Below are 18,718 nucleotides of genomic sequence, written 5' to 3' on the forward strand. Positions count from 1 at the left end.
GATGTTAATAAAATGTCCATAAAGCATTAAGTGGTGGGCTGCACCTGCAGGCCTGCAAGCTCTGTACTTGCCCAGCCTCAAGATGAAAGAAAAAGCCTGGAGTCAGGAGCAGAGACAACAGGAGTTTAATGGGGGGGGGGGAGATCTTTTTTAAAATAAATTTTTAAATTGTAGTTCATTTACGGTGTTGTGCCAATTTCTGCCTTGACCCAGTTAGTTATACCTCATTTTTTTTCATACTATCCTCCATCCGTTCGCTCCCAAGAGATTGGATACAGTTCCCTGTGCTATACAGTAGGACCTCATCGCTTATCCATTCTCAGTTTGCATCTCTGTCCAAACTCCCTGTCCACCCCACTCCCTGCCCCTCCCCAACAAAATCAAAAAATAGATGGGAAATCTTACAGGTCTGAGGCAAAAGGGTCCTGGAGCGACGCCCACAGTGGACAGCAGACAGCAGGCTGGAAGAAGCCGCAGTCTTTCCTGGGGGATGGGGTGGGGAAGGGGAGATGGCCAATTATAGGGAGAATGAGGTCACGATGGCTCACTGATTACCAAGGAAATCAGCAAAGGGGAAGCCCTCCGGTTGAGCGCCTTCCGGGTGAGGAGGTCTGCCCTTTGTTAGTCTCTCAAAGATGAGCCATTCTGATCTAAAGATTAAGACACTCACTAGCGGGAGCCAGGGGGCATGTATGCATGCTCTTACTGATTAGGCTTTCCCGTCAAGGGGGAAGGGGTGAAGGGGAGGCGGGGACTGGTCCAGCAGCAGGATGAACAAAGAGCCAGCACACAGCCATCTTGGGCTGCCTGATTACACGATAACCCTGATACATTTTGATATTTCAAACGACAGAGCAAAACGATTGTCTCAATCACTCTGTGTCAGCCTGGAAGACATTTCTGAAAATCGATACTGATCTATCTCAGATGACTCTTTGCTGCTTAAAAACACCATGTCACTGCTAACTGTTTCAAAGTGCCTCAGGATGATGGGAAATAACACAGCTTGGGATGTCCTAGGAATTTAATTAGTTCAGTGACCACCCAGAATACACACAATGAATCATAAGTTTTCTCCTTTCTCACACTCAACAAGGAGGAGATCACGTCCTCTTTCCCTACCAGCATTCCATCTGATTGAAACATGAATTTTCTACTAGAGATCCCATCAGAAATGCTCCCCAAATCAATTCAAGGTGAGAAATAGACAACAGTGGCCCACCTGTGTCACATGTTCCCCAGGGACTTAAGTCTTGTGACAGTACAAACAAAAAAACACACACAGGAGGTGATTCATGTGGGAACATTGGGGAACTTGAGAAAAGGGAAATGATTATTTCCTATATATGAGGAATTATTTTTTTACTAGAAAAATGCATGCTATAACTTACTAATTGTATTCATAGTCATGTAAACAACAAGAAGAAAATAGTGTCTCCGTAAACACAGGAGTCCCTCACCTGAGTATAAAAGGGGCCACATGGCAACAAGACACCCAAACTCCAGAAGCTCACTCTCCTGGAAACCCACCCACAACCTCCACCCTCGGACACCATGGTCAGCTCGTGTTGTGGCTCCGTCTGCTCTGACCAGGGCTGTGGCCAAGACCTCTGCCAGGAGACCTGCTGCCGCCCCAGCTGCTGTGTGTCCACCTGCTGCCGCCCCAGCTGCTGCATCTCCAGCTGCTGCAGGCCCCAATGCTGCCAGTCTGTGTGCTGCCAGCCCACCTGCTCTCAGCCCCGCTGCTGCATCTCTAGCTGCTGCAGGCCCCAATGCTGCCAGTCTGTGTGCTGCCAGCCCACCTGCTCTCAGCCCCGCTGCTGCATCTCTAGCTGCTGCAGGCCCCAATGCTGCCAGTCTGTGTGCTGCCAGCCCACCTGCTCTCAGCCCCGCTGCTGCATCTCCAGCTGCTGCAGGCCCCAATGCTGCCAGTCTGTGTGCTGCCAGCCCACCTGCTCTCAGCCCCGCTGCTGCATCTCTAGCTGCTGCAGGCCCCCGTGCTGCCAGTCCTCGTGCTGCCAGCCCTCCTGCTGCCGCCCCAGCTGCTGCATCTCCAGCGGCTGCAGGCCCCCGTGCTGCCAGCCCTCCTGCTGTGGCTCCAGCTGCTGCCACCCCTGCTGCTGCCTGCGGCCCGTCTGTGGCCGGGTCTCCTGCCACACCACTTGCTACCGCCCCACCTGTGTCATCTCCACCTGCCCCCGCCCCACGTGCTGTGCCTCCTCCTGCTGCTGATGCCCCTCCCTGCCCCCCCATCCGTCTCATCACAGAAGCAGACCCTGAGCATCAGTGAGCCACCTGAGGAGGGGCCTTTCCCATCAGTGGGGGGCCCAAATCCTGGCCTTGGGCCAAACTCTCTCCTTTGTTGACCTTATCCCCAGGGGGACCCAGGGCATGAAATGAGGTGGTATTTACAGCAAGAAATTAATAGACTTGCTCCAGTTCTACACCCGACCTTTTGATTTGGAGGTACCCAGGCTTCCTGACCCAAACACGGAAATTCCTGCAGGGCCTATGGGGGCTCTGATGTCACAGCCTCAGATCTAAATGTCTGCGGTCTCCATCCTGTACTTCCTTTGACAGGGATGTTTCTGTATCTTATTGTTGCTGCTTCCGAATAAAGCTCCTGGCCTAGAAACACAGTGTTCTTGTGTTTGCTGCTTTGTATTGATATTGAACTAATGCCTCTCCTCATTTCCTGGAAAATTATATTCAACCTAGAGTTGAATTGGGCTTTCCAATTTCTGCTCAAAACCTCCAGGACAACTCCAACATGTCATGACATTAAATGCAAACACACAAACCCAGAAATAATGTAATACACAGATGTCTCCAAGAGTATTGAAGAATAACACAGATTTTTCTTTTTCAAAATTAAGGTTATGGAGAAGGGTTTTATCCCAGACCAAATCTTTCTTAAATATTTTTTTAAAAGTATCTATTTCCCTCCAATTCTGTTGTTGGGTGGCTGTCGGGTGAGAATGCTGACCTCTAACCACTCAAGGTAGGGTCCCCAGAACTTTGTCCCTTTGGAGAAAGAATTTGGCCAAGAGACTGAGAGTAGTGAGGCAATGACGCATTTGTTTAAGAAGAGAAGAGAGAGGATAGGTGTGGAAAAGATGCAGGCACAGCCAGTGGCGGTGGTATGGGAGGAGAAAGAGGGAGAAAGACAGACACAGAGAGAAAGAGCAAGAGAGGAAGCAGGGAAGAGAGCAACACGTGCTTTGGAAGTCCTTTAAATGACCTGTCAGGGGGCAGTCTTTCCCGCTTCCCCTGGCCAATCATCTTGCTTCGTGTGGCTCTGGCCTGACTCCGGGCTCTGCCCTCATGATGGATTTGAGCCCAGGGGTCTCTGGGACGTTGACGGGATGTACTAGGGTTGGGTGCCCCTCCTTTCTCGGACCCCGAGGAAACTTTCTGTGACGTGTGTAGTTCCGGAGGTCTCATTGACCTCAGGAATGAGAAATAGATGGTCTCTATCTTTTATCTAAGCAGGATGCAGCTTTTATCTTCGGGTTATCTGTCCAACAGGGAACAGATTACAGTTGCTCAGCCTGGGACCCATCTACCTCCTGCTTCAATTCCACTCCTCTTTTAGCAGCCTCATCCCTCCTTCCTCTTTCTCTCTCCTTCCCTTTCCCCACATCCATTGTTCTGCCTTGTCTCTTTTTTTAAATATTATTTTAGGAATTCCTGCTGTGGTGCAACAGGATTGGTGGCATCTCTAGAGTGTTGGGAAGCAGGTTCAAGATCCAGCCCACTGCAGCTGCAGTGTAGGTTGCAATTACAGCTCAGATGCAGAGAACTCCATATGCCACAGGGAGGCCAAAAAAAAAAAGGTTGTTAAAAATTGTTATTTTTTTAGGGCCACACCCACGGCGTATGGAGGTTCCCAGGCTAGAGGTCCAATTGGAGCTGTAGCCACCAGCCTACTACAGAGACACATCAGTGTGGGATCCGAGCCCTGTCTGCAACCTACACCACAGCTCACGGCTCAGTGGATCCTTAACCTACTGAGCAAGGCCAGGGATTGAATGCACGTCTTCATGGATGCTAGTCAGGTTCGTCAACTGCTGAGCCACGACAGTAACTCCTAAAAATTATGTTTTAATTGCTGATTTGCAATACTATACACACACACACACGCACATACATATAAAGATTTTAAAATCTTTTCGAGAGATTTTTAGACTCTTCAGAATCTTTTCCTTTATAGGTTATTACAAAGTTTGTGTACAGTTCCCAACAGGGAACTATACTATTTGGTGTCCTTATTGGCTGTCTATTTTATATATTGTAGTGTGTATATGTTGTATATGTCAGTCTCAACCTCCTAATTTATCTTTCCCCCACCCTCCTTTTCCCTTTGATAACCATAAGTTTGTTTTCTATGTCTCCGAGTCTCTTTCTGTTTTGGAAATAAGTTCATTTGCATATATAAACATATATATTCCACATATAAATGATATATAATATATGTCTTTCTCTGTCTGGTATATTTCTAGTATGATAATCTCAAAGTCCATGCATGTTGCTGCAAATCACATTATTTCATTCTTTTTATGTCTAGAGTAATATTCCATTGTATGTATATACACAATATCTTCTTAATCCATTAATCTGTTGATGGACATTTAGGTGGCTTCCACATCTCGGCTATTGTAAATAGTGCCACTACGAACATTAGGGTGCGTTATCTTTTCGAGTCCTTGTCTCTTTTTCTTAGAAAATCAAAGGGTCCTCCTTTGGATTTATTCATCCCACATTAACCCAGTTTATTACACCCTCAACTTCTCTAATTTCATATCCATCCATTGACAACAAAATAATTACCTTTTGGGAAAATCAACCTTCCTGAGAAGCTGGGGAATAGCAGAAGATGAAAAATATCCAAATTTTAATATTTTCTTATCTTAATGACTTTTCTAGGATATGCATTTGACAGCATGGTCTGGAGCACCTTGTCAACAAATTCTATTAGGAATGTTGGAACTGACAAGGAATCAATTAATGGACTAGTTTGGTTCTTCAGCAAACCCATTTCCAAATTCCTATGAACTCCATCCTAGGAAAAAAAGATAAAAACAAATTTATGATGAATTTATGCTAGTGAAAGTAGGAGACATATATAGAAAGCTTTGTACTATTTGCATATTCTAAGAGTTGTAGGGTTAATAATTAATTTATTGGTATTGAGTCTTGAATGTGTTTGACTTCCATAAATTCTACACATAAACAACAATGAAAAAACAATTTAACTTGTGCAGGGTCATTATTCTTTAACCTCACTCAAAGCGCAGAATTTCTAATCCATCTGAAATGGTAGATGAGAATAGGTTGCACCTTTATTGGTCTCAGCACAAAAAAAATTTTTTTTTTTCTTGGGCAGGGGAGCTCTGTCAATACTTTTTTTCACAATGAAAAAAAGATTTAAGAATGGGAGTTCCCTTCATGGCACAGAAGAAAGGAATCTGACTAGTGTACCTGAGGATGTGGTTTTGATCCCTGGCCTCACTCAGTGGGCATTGCCATGAGCTGTGGTGTAGATTGCAGATGTGGCTTGGATCCTGCATTGCTGTGGCTGTGGCATAGGCCAAGTGCTACAGCTCTGATTTGACCACCAGCCTGGGAACTTCTGCATGCTGAGAGTGTGACCCTAAAAAGAAAAAAAAAAAAAGAATTGAAGAATTGGAAAGAAAATGAACACAAATATCCTTGTCATTATTTGCAGACAATATATTTATCTTCATGAAAAATGCTAGAAAATTTCACCTATATAGAATTGGTATATTAATTATATAATGTTGGTTAACAAGTTATTCCCAAATTTAACAGCTTAAAACAAACAAGCATTTATTATCTCACATAATTTCTGAGGGTTAGAACCAGAAGTAGCACGTCAGGGTCTCTCATGAGGTTGCAGGAAAGTGGTTGGCCAGGGCTGCATTCATTTCATAGGAAGAGAGGACAATCCACTCCCAAACTCACTCACATGGCTGTTGGCAGAGGGAGTCAATTCTTCACCAAGGGGGCTGCTCACATGAAGTGGCAGCTGGCTTCCCCCAGAGTCAGTTCTCTAAGAAAGCCAGCAACAGAAAGAAAATCCAAGAGGGAAGAAGCCACAGTCTTCAGATAAGAACCTAATCTTGGAAGGTAATAACTTAATATCTTCACTACTGTTGTATTCCATTCATTTGAAGTGAATCACTGTGTCCAGCTCACATTCAGAGGGAGGGGGTTGCCCAAGGACATGAGTACCAAGAGGCAGGGATCACTGAGGGTCATCTGAGATGCCACCTACCACAGTATGTGAGCAAGGTGTTTACAGATCTAAAATGGTTTTTAATGCCATGGGCCTTTCAGTGTTTTCCTGCATCATAGGAAGTTAAGTGTCTACAGAGGTGGTATCTATGACTCAAGATATGGGAATCTCCAACATTTGTAAGTTGAAAGAGGAGCAACAATAACCACAAAGGACAAGAAAGGAATAGTCAGAGAAGTAAGAAGACAACCAGTAGAATGCAGGGTCCAAAAGAGGGTGGCTCCTTGAGAACTTAAAGGACAGAATTCTACTGCCAGCTATGGCAAAACAGATGATATCATACCAGACCTCTCAATAAGGATAACTGTGAGAACTGGATAAAGTTAAGAAAACTATTATTTGAAAGCAATAGTTTACAAACTGGGAATTGACTGATGTAGGCAGGGTTGAGAGCCCATAGTCTAAGAAGAAAATTAAATCCTTTTGGGTGGAAGTTAAAAATCAGCTGAAGCCTCTACAGTTTTTCATATATAATATATGGCAATCAATTTTAAAAAGCACACTGTATGCTGGAAAAAAAGGACCAAGTTATTAAAAACAAGGACAAGATAAGACAATAGAAATAGACTCAAAGAGGAACTGTATGTGGGTGTTAAAACTAACTTTAGGATAACTATGATTAATATGTTCAAAATAATAGATGAAAATGATAAATTTCATCAGAGAACTGGAAACTGTAAACAAAAACAAAAGTCCAGTGAAAATCTTGGACGAGAAAAACTCAAAAACTGAAATTCAGAATTCAATAAATGGGTTTAGCAGGTTAGACCAAAGAGAGTAAGGGTAAATTGGAAGTAGAAAAAATATCTACCTTGAAGTATAGAAAGAAAAATAGGTTAAAAAAATACACACAGTCAGGAGCATGGGACACATAGGGAGCACTGTGAAAATGGCTAACATACATGTAAACTGGAGTCCCAGAGTGAAGAGAGAACAAGGCAGAAGCTAAAAATGAAACGATAGTGCTGGGCAATATGAAACATGGATGAAAAACTTCAGGCCACAGAGTCAAGAACCTCTTTGAGCCCCAATTAACTTATTGTCGCCTTCAGAATCCTCACTTATCTCAGTTCTTAGGAGCTATAGTCCCTTTCCCCATATTACTGTGCCATTCACACTGGATTTGGAGTATATTTTGTAAGTTTTCCCCAATGGACATCCCATGCAGTCTAGTTTCTTAGAGGTATATTTCTGCTTGTGGTTAATGTTCCTTTATTTTGAGATTTTCTTTTAAGGGGATTATGTCTGTGTGTGCTGTGATTTTTGCTTTTGTTCCGGAGGATTCCAAGGACATTCACTATTTTGTAAGAGTTTCTCACCCTGAGATTCCTTCACTATGCATTTAGTGTGAATTAGAAAGCTTGGTGATGTTGCCGTGGTTTTTATCGTGGGTGCTTTGATTACCACTTACAATCCTTTGTAGGGGGACTGAGTTCTTCCTGTCCCCATCTTACTCACAAGGCGCCGTTTTCAGAATACAAACTTTTGGGAGTTCCTGTTGTGGTGCAGCGGAAACAAATCCAACTAGTATCCATGAGGATGTGGCTTCCATCCCTGGCCTCGCTCAGTGGGTCGGAGATCCAGCATGGCAATGAGCTGTGGTGTAGGTCATAGAGGCATCTTGGATCCTGTGTTGCTATAGCTCTGGCATAGGCTGGCAGCTGTAGCTCTGATTTAACATGTAGCCTGGGAGCTTCCATATGCCACAGGTGCCGCCCTAAAAAGCAGAAGAAAAAAAAATTCAATTTTCTTTTCTGGCCAGGCCCCAGCATGCTGAATTTCCCTGGACGGGGATTGAACCTGCGCCACGGCAGTGACAACACTGGATCCTTACACCACTGAGTCACCAGGAAACTCCAAGAATACAAACCTCATATGGAGCTCTCCCTTCCTGGACCCTGTCTTGTGACAGCTTTTAAGTCCTTTTTCTTGCACCTGCCTGGGTTTCAACTACCAGGCTCTCATTCTGAAAACCTATAACTAGGTACCAAATTCTCGTAGGCCACAGGACATTAGCTATTGTTTGCTATTCAAGTTCCCTTTTTCATTCTGGAAAATGATCATTTTTCTTCTCTTTTTTCAAGTTCAGCTGTGTAATGGAAGTATTTTTAAAATATTTCTCAAGCATTTCTCTTTGCTTGAACTAGAAGAACTTGAGTCTGTCTATACCAACTCAATCAGCCATGTTGCCAAAAGGTTTATATTTTCCGGGACCTAAGCTGATAAAACATTACAGCGCTGGACAGAAATATAAGAAAGGATTCTTATAGCAGAAGTTCTTATAAAGTAAAATTTATTATATCCTTGAACATTTCCCCTAAAAGACACAAATGACTTACTCTTAATATGCTAAACAACAGAAAAAGTTTAAATCCAATACCTTTTGATAGTTTTTAATGTTTTATTTTAAAGAATATTTCAAATTTACAGAATAGTCCCAAGAGTAACACAAAGAACTCCCTTATACCATATAGCCTTTACCATATATTCAACATTTTGCCACGTTTTGCTTTTATACAATGGATGGATATGAGTGGTTAGGTAGATGAATGATAGATAGATAAAAAATGATATGAGTTAGATAGAGGTAGACTTAGATCCTGGAGTTTCCGTCGTGGCTCAGTGGTTAACGAATCTGACTAGGAACGATGAGGTTGTGGGTTCGATCCCTGGCCTTGCTCAGTGGGTTAAGGATCCGGCGTTGCCGTGAGCTGTGGCGTAGGTCGCAGACGCAGCTTGGATCCTGCGTTCCTGTGGCTCTGGTGTAGGCCGGCTCTGGTGTACAGCTCCAATTCGATCCCTAGCCTGGGAACCTCCACATGCCGCAGGAGTGGCCCTAGAAAAGGCAAAAAGACCAAAAAAAAAAAAAAGAGAGAGAGATAGACTTAGATCCTAAGCCCAAGGACATTTTCTTGCAAAATCCCAGTACAGGTATAAATTAAATTAAATTAAATGCTGATATATCACTATTACCTAATACGCATTTAATATCTACGTGTTGACAGTTGTACCAAAAACATCCCAAAGAGAAATTTTTATCCATATCCATGCACTTCATTTGAGTGTATCTCTTTGGTTTCCTTAAGCCTGAAACCCTTCCTTGGTCTGTCTTTGCGTAGGATGAGTCCGAGTCTGACATTTTCCAAGAGAACCAGCAGGTCCCTGTGGGGGATGTTCCTTAGTCTGTGTTTGTCTGATGTTTCCTCCAATAGATTCAGATAATGTGTTTTGACAGGAATACTGCCCAAGTGATGGGTCTTTCTTGTTTTTATTTTGTGATTTTTATTTTTTCCATTATAGCTGATTCACAGTGTCTATTGTACAGCAAAGTGACCCAGATGTGTCTTGTCTTTCAGGGCGTGATTTAAGGAGACACATGCCAGCTTGTCCCATTATTAACGATGATAACTTTGATCCTGCGGTTAAAGTTGCAGCCAAAAATTTCTCCACGGTAAAGTTAGCATGTTTTCCTTTGCAACTAACAAACAATTGAGGAAATATTTTGAAAGTGTGCAAATATCCTAGTCCCCATCAAACTTCCACACACGCGTTATAGCATCCATGGATGATATTTATGTGAATCAAATTTTATTATGAGGGTTGTAAATGGTGATTTTTTTTTCTTTTTAATGGCTGCACCTGTGGCATATAGAAGTTTCTGAGCTATGGGTCATATCCGAGCTGCAGCTGAGTCCTATGTCACAGCCGCAGCAACACTGGATCCGAGCTGTAACCTCTGCCACAGCTTCCAGCAACGCAGGATCCTTAAACCACTGAGTGAGGCCAGGGATCAAACCTGCATCCTCACAGAGACTACACTGGGTCCTTAACCCACAGAGCCACAGTGGGAACTCTGGAGTTGGTGATTTTTAACTCCTTCTTCCTTCTGCATTTATTAGTTGGCATTCTGCTGTCAAGGACAACATTCTCTTCTGCCTTTTTTCTTTCTTTCCATAATTAGTCTCAGTATGGACTTGTGGATTTTAATTTTATGTAATGGGTTAAAATCCTTTCCTGTCATTATTCATTTTGTTGCTCAAGTTGCTCCATATTGGGCCAGTGAGAGTCCCTTCAAGGTGGCTCCAAATGACTTTTAATATTTATTGCCTTTGGAATGGAGAAGCAATGAGATCCTGCTGTGTAGCACTGGGAACTATAACTCGTCACTTATGATGGAGCATGATAATGTGAGAAAAAAAGAAAGTATACCTGCAGGTGTAATTGGGTCACCTTGCTGTACAGTAGACAATTGACAGAACACTAAGTCTAGCTATAATGGAAAAAATAAGAATCATTATTAAAATAAATAAATAAATAAAAACCATGCGTCACTGGTAACTGGTAACGGTTTCAAGTTGGTTACAGGAAGCAGTACTTAGCACCTACTTTGAAGCATCCAGGTCCACTGTCTAATGAACACCCATGACTCACGGATAGGATCTGTCTTCCTCATGGCACACAGGTAACTCACCAAGATGCTCATCTTTCTCTCTGTGTGCCTCTTATAATTCTGCTTCCCTTTTGACATCAAAAGAGGTCTTGGCATCATGAGAACAATTCGTCTAAACAGGATCATGGCGTCATAGACGGATCGTGACGGTCTGATCTGTAAACAGATAAACACCAGGGAGGGAGTGCATGACGAGTAGGGGAACCGCAAAGGAAAGGCTGTGAGAAAGACTAGTCGGGAAAATCTTCACGCATCAGGAAAAGGAAGTCTTCTTTTTCCTCATCTCAAAATATTTACCCGGAAAAACACAATGATCTACTTTGATGACTAAGATTTCTGCAGGAAAAGAAACTAGGAAATGGCCCAGGACATGGACCCAGCAGCCTCAGCAGAGTATAAAAGAGGACAAGCAGCAGAGGAATCCTCAGTTCACTAAGTTCACTCTCTTACTAGTACCAGAACCTCCACCCTCGGACACCATGGTCAGCTCGTGTTGTGGCTCCGTCTGCTCTGAGCAGAGCTGTGGCTGCCCCAGCTGCTGCCAGACCACCTGCTGCCGCCCAGTCTGCTGTGTGTCCAGCTGCTGCAGGCCCCAGTGCTGCCAGCCCACTTGCTGCCGCCCCAGATGCTGCATCTCCAGCTGCTGCAGGCCCCAATGCTGCCAGCCCACCTGCTGTCGCCCCAGATGCTGCATCTCCAGCTGCTGCAGGCCCCAATGCTGCCAGTCCTCGTGCTGCCAGCCCTCCTGCTCTCAGCCCCGCTGCTGCATCTCTAGCTGCTGCAGGCCCCAATGCTGCCAGTCTGTGTGCTGCCAGCCCACCTGCTCTCAGCCCCGCTGCTGCATCTCTAGCTGCTGCAGGCCCCCGTGCTGCCAGTCCTCATGCTGCCAGCCCTCCTGCTGCCGCCCCAGCTGCTGCATCTCCAGCGGCTGCAGGCCCCCGTGCTGCCAGCCCTCCTGCTGTGGCTCCAGCCCCTGTGGCTCCAGCTGCTGCCACCCCTGCTGCTGCCTGCGCCCCGTCTGTGGTCGGGTCTCCTGCCACACCACTTGCTACCGCCCCACCTGTGTCATCTCCACCTGCCCCCGCCCCACGTGCTGTGCCTCCTCCTGCTGCTGATGCCCTGTGACCCCTGTCTCTGTTTACTTCTGTCCACACGGGTGTAGACCCTCCTTTTGCGCTGACCCTTAGGACACCTGGGGCAGCACTGATGTTGCTCAACTGAACTGAGCTTCAGTGTTTCAAAGAGGAACCAGGTTATGCTATTGACGAAGATGGGCATGGCCTGGAGATTTTACCTTTCCCCCCGACCACTGGTAAAATCATTCTTCTAACTTCCCTTCCCTAGGACTTTTCTGTAACCTCATCTATTGCTGTGCCAAAATAAAGTTACACTTCCCTGCATTAAAAAGTCAGTGTGCTTTTTCTGCTCTTTTAAAATTTTGCCTTCAGTTCCTAGATGAGTGGATTTGACCTCCACCTGCAGGATACACAGCATGGTCTTGTCACCTTGCAGTGAACAGCTCCAATATTCACGGCCTGATTTTTTCCTAGGTGCCTCCTAATTTCATGGGCAAATCAACTACCACTATGAATCTGACCCAGGAAAAGTGGAAGGTAGACGTTGAGAGGACTCCATGTGTATAAAAGCCAAAAGAACACAGTTTATGGTTCACGCATCCCTTCAGCTATCACAGCCGTGCAATGCACTGTTTAACGCAGACCCCATGTTTGCATTTGAACTTGCACGCGATGATACTGGCGTCATCCATGTAGCAAATCAAGTCCGCACGGACTCTGCCCCTATGGACAATAGGACCTCAGTCTTTTGCTAGGAAAGTTTCAAATCCACACGCACTCCAAGACAGACGAGTAAAGCAGCTCCTTGCTGAGCCAGTGTGTGCGGTGGAGACCGGCAAACTGCATCCTGCATGACCACAGCCGGGAGGAGGAGTGAGCTCCTGTGCGTTGTTTCGATGCGCAAATGGGAGCCCACGTTTTTACTGAAAAGAGAGTCGGTTCTCATTGATTCTTCCAGACACCAGTCTTTTCATTTGTTCATTTTTAAAGTATTTATTGAACATTTATGATATGGGAGACACTGTTAAAGGCACGGGGGTGACAGGGGAGACCAACACAAAAAACTCTCTGCCCTAATGGAGCTGACATTCTAGTGGAGTTGCTGAAAGACAAAGCAAGGTCTAGCAGCGTGGCACGGTGGAAGGGTGCTGGGCCCATAAAAAACAAAGCAAAAACCAAAAAAACCCCACCACTGATGCATTTACTTTGAAATATTTTTCTATGTATTGTTCCATTCAGGTTTGTATATAATCGTTTTCTCTGCGCTTTTATTTATACAGATGAGATTAGCTCTGGAGCCCCTTTTAGATGCAGGTGTCTGTGAGACAAATGGGGACACAGTCCCCCAAAGAGCAGACTTACTAATGATGTGCCGTTCACCCCTAGAGCCCAGCTACAGCTGCCCAGTTTGCAGAGGCCCTGGAGGATGAGGCTGACCAAGGAGGAACAGAATGGAGACAAATCATTCATTATTTACTTAGGGTGAGAACCAAACAGGAAGTTGGGCTCTCACAGGACAAAAAATTTAAACTTACTTATTTTTTGATGGTTATTACCCCCCTTTTATTTTATTATTTTATTGTTTTGCTGAAGTGTAATTTACAGGTTGTGATAATTTCTGCCGTACAGCAGAGTGACCCAGTCATACATATACACGTGTCCATTCTCTCTGATTCTTTTCCCATGTAGATTATCACAGACTCTTGGGTAGACTTCTCTGTGCTATGGGCCGATGAGGTCCCATTGCCCAATCATTGCATATACTTCAGGGTGCATATGCCAATCCCAAACCCCTGATCCATCCATCCCACCCCCCCAAAATGTTTAAATTGAAATACTTACATGTAGATATATTAAAAATTATCCAAAAATAGAGGGAAAGGTGAGACAATACACAAAGTAAAAAAATTGCTGAAAAAGTAGGGGGTGAAGAAGCAACTAGTAATTTCAATATTTCTGAAAGCAGACAATCAACTGACAGTAGCCAAGACATTGGGCTTACAGGGTATTACATAAAAATATTTATATAAAGGTAAACTTTAGTACAAAATACAAACTTTCCAAATATCAGACGATATTTACATTGCTTATTTGGTTTTGTGATATTGAGGTACAGGAGTTGTTTTGTGTATTTGGGTGATTAATCCCATGTCAGCCTCTTCGTGTGCAAAGATTTTCTCCCATTTTTTGAGATGTCTTTTCATGTTTTATGGTTTCCTCTGCTGTGTGTGCAAAAGCTTTTAAGTTTAATTCAGTCCCATTTGTTTATTTTTGCTTTTACATTCATTACTCAAAGAGGTGGCTCCATAAAGATATGGCTGCAATTTATGTCAAAGAGTGTCCTGCCTATGTTTTCCTCTAAGAGTTTTATATTATCCAGCCCATACATTGAGATCTTTAATCAACCATTTTGAGTTTATTTTTGTGTATGGTGTTAGAGATGTTCTAATTTCATTCTTTTACATATAGCTCTCCAGTTTATCCAGCGACACTTATTGAAGACCCGTTCTTTTCTCCATTGTATTGTCTCACCTCCTTTATTGCTACTTGATTATAGATGCATGGGTTTACTTCTGGGTTTTCTATCCTGTTCCATTGATCTATGTCTATTTTTGTGCCAGTACCATACTGTTTATATTACTGTAGCTTCATAGTATAGTCTGAAATCAGGCAGCCTAATTCCTCCAGCTCCATTTCTCTTTCTCAGGATGGCTTGGACTATTTGGGGTCTTTTGTGTTTCCATACAAATCTTAAAAATTTTTGTTCTAGTTCTGTGAAAAATGCCATTGGAAATTTGATAGGGAGTGCATTGTATCCATAGATCTCCTTGCTAACATAGTCATTTTGACAACACTGAGTCTTCCAATCTAAGAACATTATATATCTTTCCGTATCTTTGATGTATTTCATCTGTGTGTTAGCGTTTTCAGAGTGCAGGTATTTTACCTCCTTTGGTAGGTTTTTTCCTGGGTATTTTATTCTTTTTGATGTGATGGTAAATGGGATTGCTTCCTTAACTTCTCTTTCTGATCTTTTGTTGTTAGTGTATAGAAATGCAAGAGATTTCTGTATATCAATTCTATATCCTGCAACTTTACTGAATTCATTGATGAATTCTAGTAGTTTTCTGATAGCATCTTTAGGATTTTCTATTATAATATCATGTCATCTGCAAACAGTGACAGTTTGACTTCTTTTCCAGTTTAGATTCCTTTTCTTTCTTTCCTCATCTGATTGCCATGGCTAGGACTTCCAAAACCGTGTTGATTAAAAGTGGTGAGAGGGAGTTCCCACTGTGTCTCAGTGGATTAAGTACCAGACATAGTGTCTTCAAGGATACACGTTTGATCCCTGGCCTCGCTTAGTGGGTTAGGGATCCAGTGTTGCCACAAGCTGCAGTGTAGCTCGCAGACGTGGCTCAGATCCAGTGTTGCTATGGCTGTGGCATAGACCAGCGCCTGCAGCTCCAGTATGACCTCTAGCCTGGGAGTTTCCATATGCTGTGGGTGCAGGCATAAAAAGAGAAGAAGAAACAATGATGAGAGTGGACAGCCTTGCCTTGCTCCTGAGCTTAGCAGAAATGCTTTCAGCTTTTCACCACTGAGAATGATGTTCGTTGTGGGACTGTCATATGTGGCCTCTATTCTGCTGAGGTGGATTCCCTCTGTGCCCACTTTCTGGAGAGTTTTGGTCAAAAATGGGTGTTGAATTTTGTCAAAAGCTTTTGTCGGCATCTATTGACATGATCATATGGTTTTTACTCTTCAATTTGTTAATGTGGTGTGTCATGTCTGATTGACTTGCAGATGTTGAAAAATCCTTGCATTCCTGGGATAAATCTCACTTGATCATGGTGTATGACCCTTTTAATGTATTGTTGGATTTGGTTTGATAGTGTTTTGTTGAGCATATTCTAAGAAAAACGCAAATCCAAACTACAGTGAGGTATTACCTCATACCAGTCAAAACGACTATCATCAAAAAGTTTACAAACAATAGGGGAGTTCCCGTTGTAGCTCAGTGGTTAATGAATCTGACTAGGAACCATGAGGTTGCAGGTTCGATCCCTGGCCTCGCTCAGTGGGTTAAGGACCCGGCGTTGCCATAAGCTGAGGTGTAGGTTGCAGACACAGCTCAGAGACCGCGTTGCTGTGGCTCTGGTGTAGGCTGGTCGCTACAGCTCTGATTCCACCCCTAGCCTGGGAACCTCCGTATGCTGCAGGTGTGGCCCTAAATAGACCAAAAAAAAAATGCAAATAAAAGAAAACGGGGCTGGGGTCATAATATTTAGAGCAAATAAATTAGAATCATACAAAAAGAATTATAGGAGACAAAGTGGGATACTTCATTATAGTAAAGGCTACAATGAAAATATAACTCCACAGCTAAAACTTCAGAAACTACAGGTGATGCAAGAATAAAAAAAGAAACAAACCGATAATTGAAGACTTCAACATACTCTGTATTTAAAGATACACATGAGGAGAAAAAGGATTAATATGAAATAACTAAATAATAAAATCAATAAGTTAAATCTTACAGATATGCACCTCTCAATCCCCAAATTTAAAAAAATTCTTGTTGTAAATGCACAGTATTATTTAACAGTGAAAACTTAGAAACAACCCAAATGTCCATTCACAAGGGAATGACTAAATAAACTACCCTATGGCCACTACTTTGTGAATGAACTACTTTGTGGCTGAAATGGAATGAAGACTATCTCAGCATCCTACTGTGAAGTACTCTACAGGATAAATTAATTGGAAAAAAAGCACGTTGGAGCCAAGTGTGTATAGTACACAGCCACTTAGCTAAGAACCGAGGGGGATACAAATATGCAAAAAATACTTATATTTAAAACAGCAATGAGAAGAGAAACTTTCAAGTAGAAAGAGGACTCGCTATGGGGGAGTGAGTGAAGGCATAGAAGGACCACGGAAGAGAGATGTGACCTCCTGGACGAAGCCTGACTTTGCAGAATTTGCTTCGGAACCATCACTACTGTGCATTCCTCACACAACAAAATTTATATATATTTAAAAAGGGATTCCTGGATATCAAAAAGAAGCCACTGATGGTGGGCTCCGTTGCATGCCTGTTGATGATGATGTATGGTTCACCCAGGTGTTTATCATCCAGCAGGAGACGCATTTAGGTGATATGCGTGAAGGCTGAGCATTCCAAAAATGATACCGAGCAGAAAGGAGGTGCAGATGAGGGTCTGCTTTTTTTTTTTTTTTTTAACTATATCAGGGAAACCTGTAAGAAAGGAGGAGGCTTCTGAGCTAGAACTTAAGGGAAAAATAAGAAAGTGCTGAGCTGATGTGGGAGAAAAACTGTCCTAAAGGAGATACAGCAGCACAAGGTGTGGAGTTTGTGTTACTTACACTTCAGGGACTATGGCAGGATTTAACAGCCTTAATTCACTTCTATGTGAACTCTTAGACAACAGCAATACCTCATGGGTTCTTTGAGAAGAAAATGAAGACAATAATGCCTGGAGTTCCTGTCGTGGCTCCGTGGTAACAAACCTGACTAGTATCCTTGAGGACACGGGTTCGATCCCTGGCCTCGCTCAGTGGGTTAAGGATCCAGCGTTGCTGTGAGCTGTGGTGTAGGTCACAGACAGGCTTGGATTCAGCATTGCGGTGGCTGTGGTGTAAGCCAACAGCTGCAGCTCTGATGCAGCCCCTAGCCTGGGAACTTCCATGTGCAGCAGGTATGGCCGTAAAACAAACGAACAAACAAACGGAGGCCGTCCCTGAGAGCCCCTCATTTGTTTCCCCTCTCCAGAGCACCAGTGTTCTGCCCTGTCAGACAGCCAAAGCCTAAAACATATTGTTTCTGTTTTTTCCTGCTTTTGTTGTTGTTGAAGGCAAGGGGGTAAATCCAGTCCCTGTTACTCCATCTTGACTGGAAGGGTTAGTCCCTCTCTTCTGTTTTCTCTTTTTTTTTCTATTCTTCCATTATTTATTTATTATTATTATTATTTTTTGGCCACACCCTCTGTGTGCAGATGTTTCCAGGCCAGAGATTAAAGCCAGCCCACAGCAGCGACTTGAGCCAGGGCGGCAGTGACTACGCCGGATCCTTAACTTACTGAGCCTCTAGGCAACTCCTAGTCTTTCATTATTTAAAAAAAAAAAATTTTAATGCAAGCAAATATAGTTTCTGTATTTGTTTCCTTGGCTTTTAGAACACTACAGATGCTTTTCTTCATCTGCTTTATTGTCTCTTAACTATATATCCTAGGAGTTCCCAATGCAGCTCAGTGGGTTAAGAATCTGAGTAGTATCCACGAGGATGGGGGGTTCAATCCCTGGCCTTGCTCAGTGGGTTAAGGATCTGGCATTGCCACGAGCTGCAGGGGTGTAGGTCACAGATCAGGCTTGGATCTGGTGTTGCTGTAGCTGTGATGTAGGCTGGCAGCTGCAGCTCCAACTCAACTCCTAGCCTGGGAACGTCCATATGCGATGGGCACAGCCCTAAAAAAAAGAAAAAACAAACAAACAAAAAAACAAAAAACAACGTATCCTGGAGAGTACCTCATAATACAATACAGAGATAGTCCTTATTAGTTTTTCTGCTGAATAGTACTTCATGATGGGAATGCATCATAGCTTATTCAGCGGTACCTTATTGAAGGACATCCAGGTTTGTTGCTGCTTTGTTTTGTTTTTCCAAGTAGCACTGCTATGAAAAATCTTGCATATTTTCATCTTTTCATCTTTTCACCCAAGCACCTTTAGAATCATTTATAAAATGGGGATAGCCGAGTCAAACAATAACACTGCTAGTTATTGTCAAATCCTCCCAAGAAAACTCTGAGCGTGCCTATTTCCACATAGTCTTGCTATCAGAGAATGTTG

General features: G+C 43.4%; 2 protein-coding genes across 6 annotated transcripts; both read left to right on the top strand.

The window, feature by feature from the left end:
• The first annotated feature begins 1,554 nt into the window (after positions 1–1,554).
• Positions 1,555–2,232, top strand: LOC125114669 (keratin-associated protein 4-11-like). Of its 4 annotated transcripts, XM_047758079.1 has the most exons (3): positions 1,555–1,862; positions 1,908–1,997; positions 2,103–2,232. In XM_047758079.1, the coding sequence occupies exons 1-3, from the start codon at positions 1,555–1,557 to the stop codon at positions 2,230–2,232; spliced, it is 528 nt and encodes a 175-aa protein (XP_047614035.1). The 4 variants fall into 4 exon arrangements, with proteins under 4 accessions (XP_047614035.1, XP_047614033.1, XP_047614032.1 ...); XM_047758077.1 differs by having other exon boundaries at positions 1,555–2,012; XM_047758076.1 differs by having other exon boundaries at positions 1,555–1,937; positions 1,983–2,232.
• Positions 2,233–11,248: 9,016 nt separating this feature from the next.
• On the top strand, positions 11,249–11,884 carry LOC125114671 (keratin-associated protein 4-12-like). 2 transcript variants are annotated; one of them, XM_047758081.1, is made up of 2 exons: positions 11,249–11,634; positions 11,755–11,884. In XM_047758081.1, exons 1-2 carry the CDS (start codon positions 11,249–11,251, stop codon positions 11,882–11,884), a joined length of 516 nt encoding a protein of 171 aa, XP_047614037.1. The 2 variants fall into 2 exon arrangements, with proteins under 2 accessions (XP_047614037.1, XP_047614036.1); XM_047758080.1 differs by having other exon boundaries at positions 11,249–11,884.
• Positions 11,885–18,718: the final 6,834 nt, after the last annotated feature.

This window comes from Phacochoerus africanus, chromosome 14 (genome assembly GCF_016906955.1).
Source record: "Phacochoerus africanus isolate WHEZ1 chromosome 14, ROS_Pafr_v1, whole genome shotgun sequence".
NCBI lineage: Eukaryota > Metazoa > Chordata > Mammalia > Artiodactyla > Suidae > Phacochoerus > Phacochoerus africanus.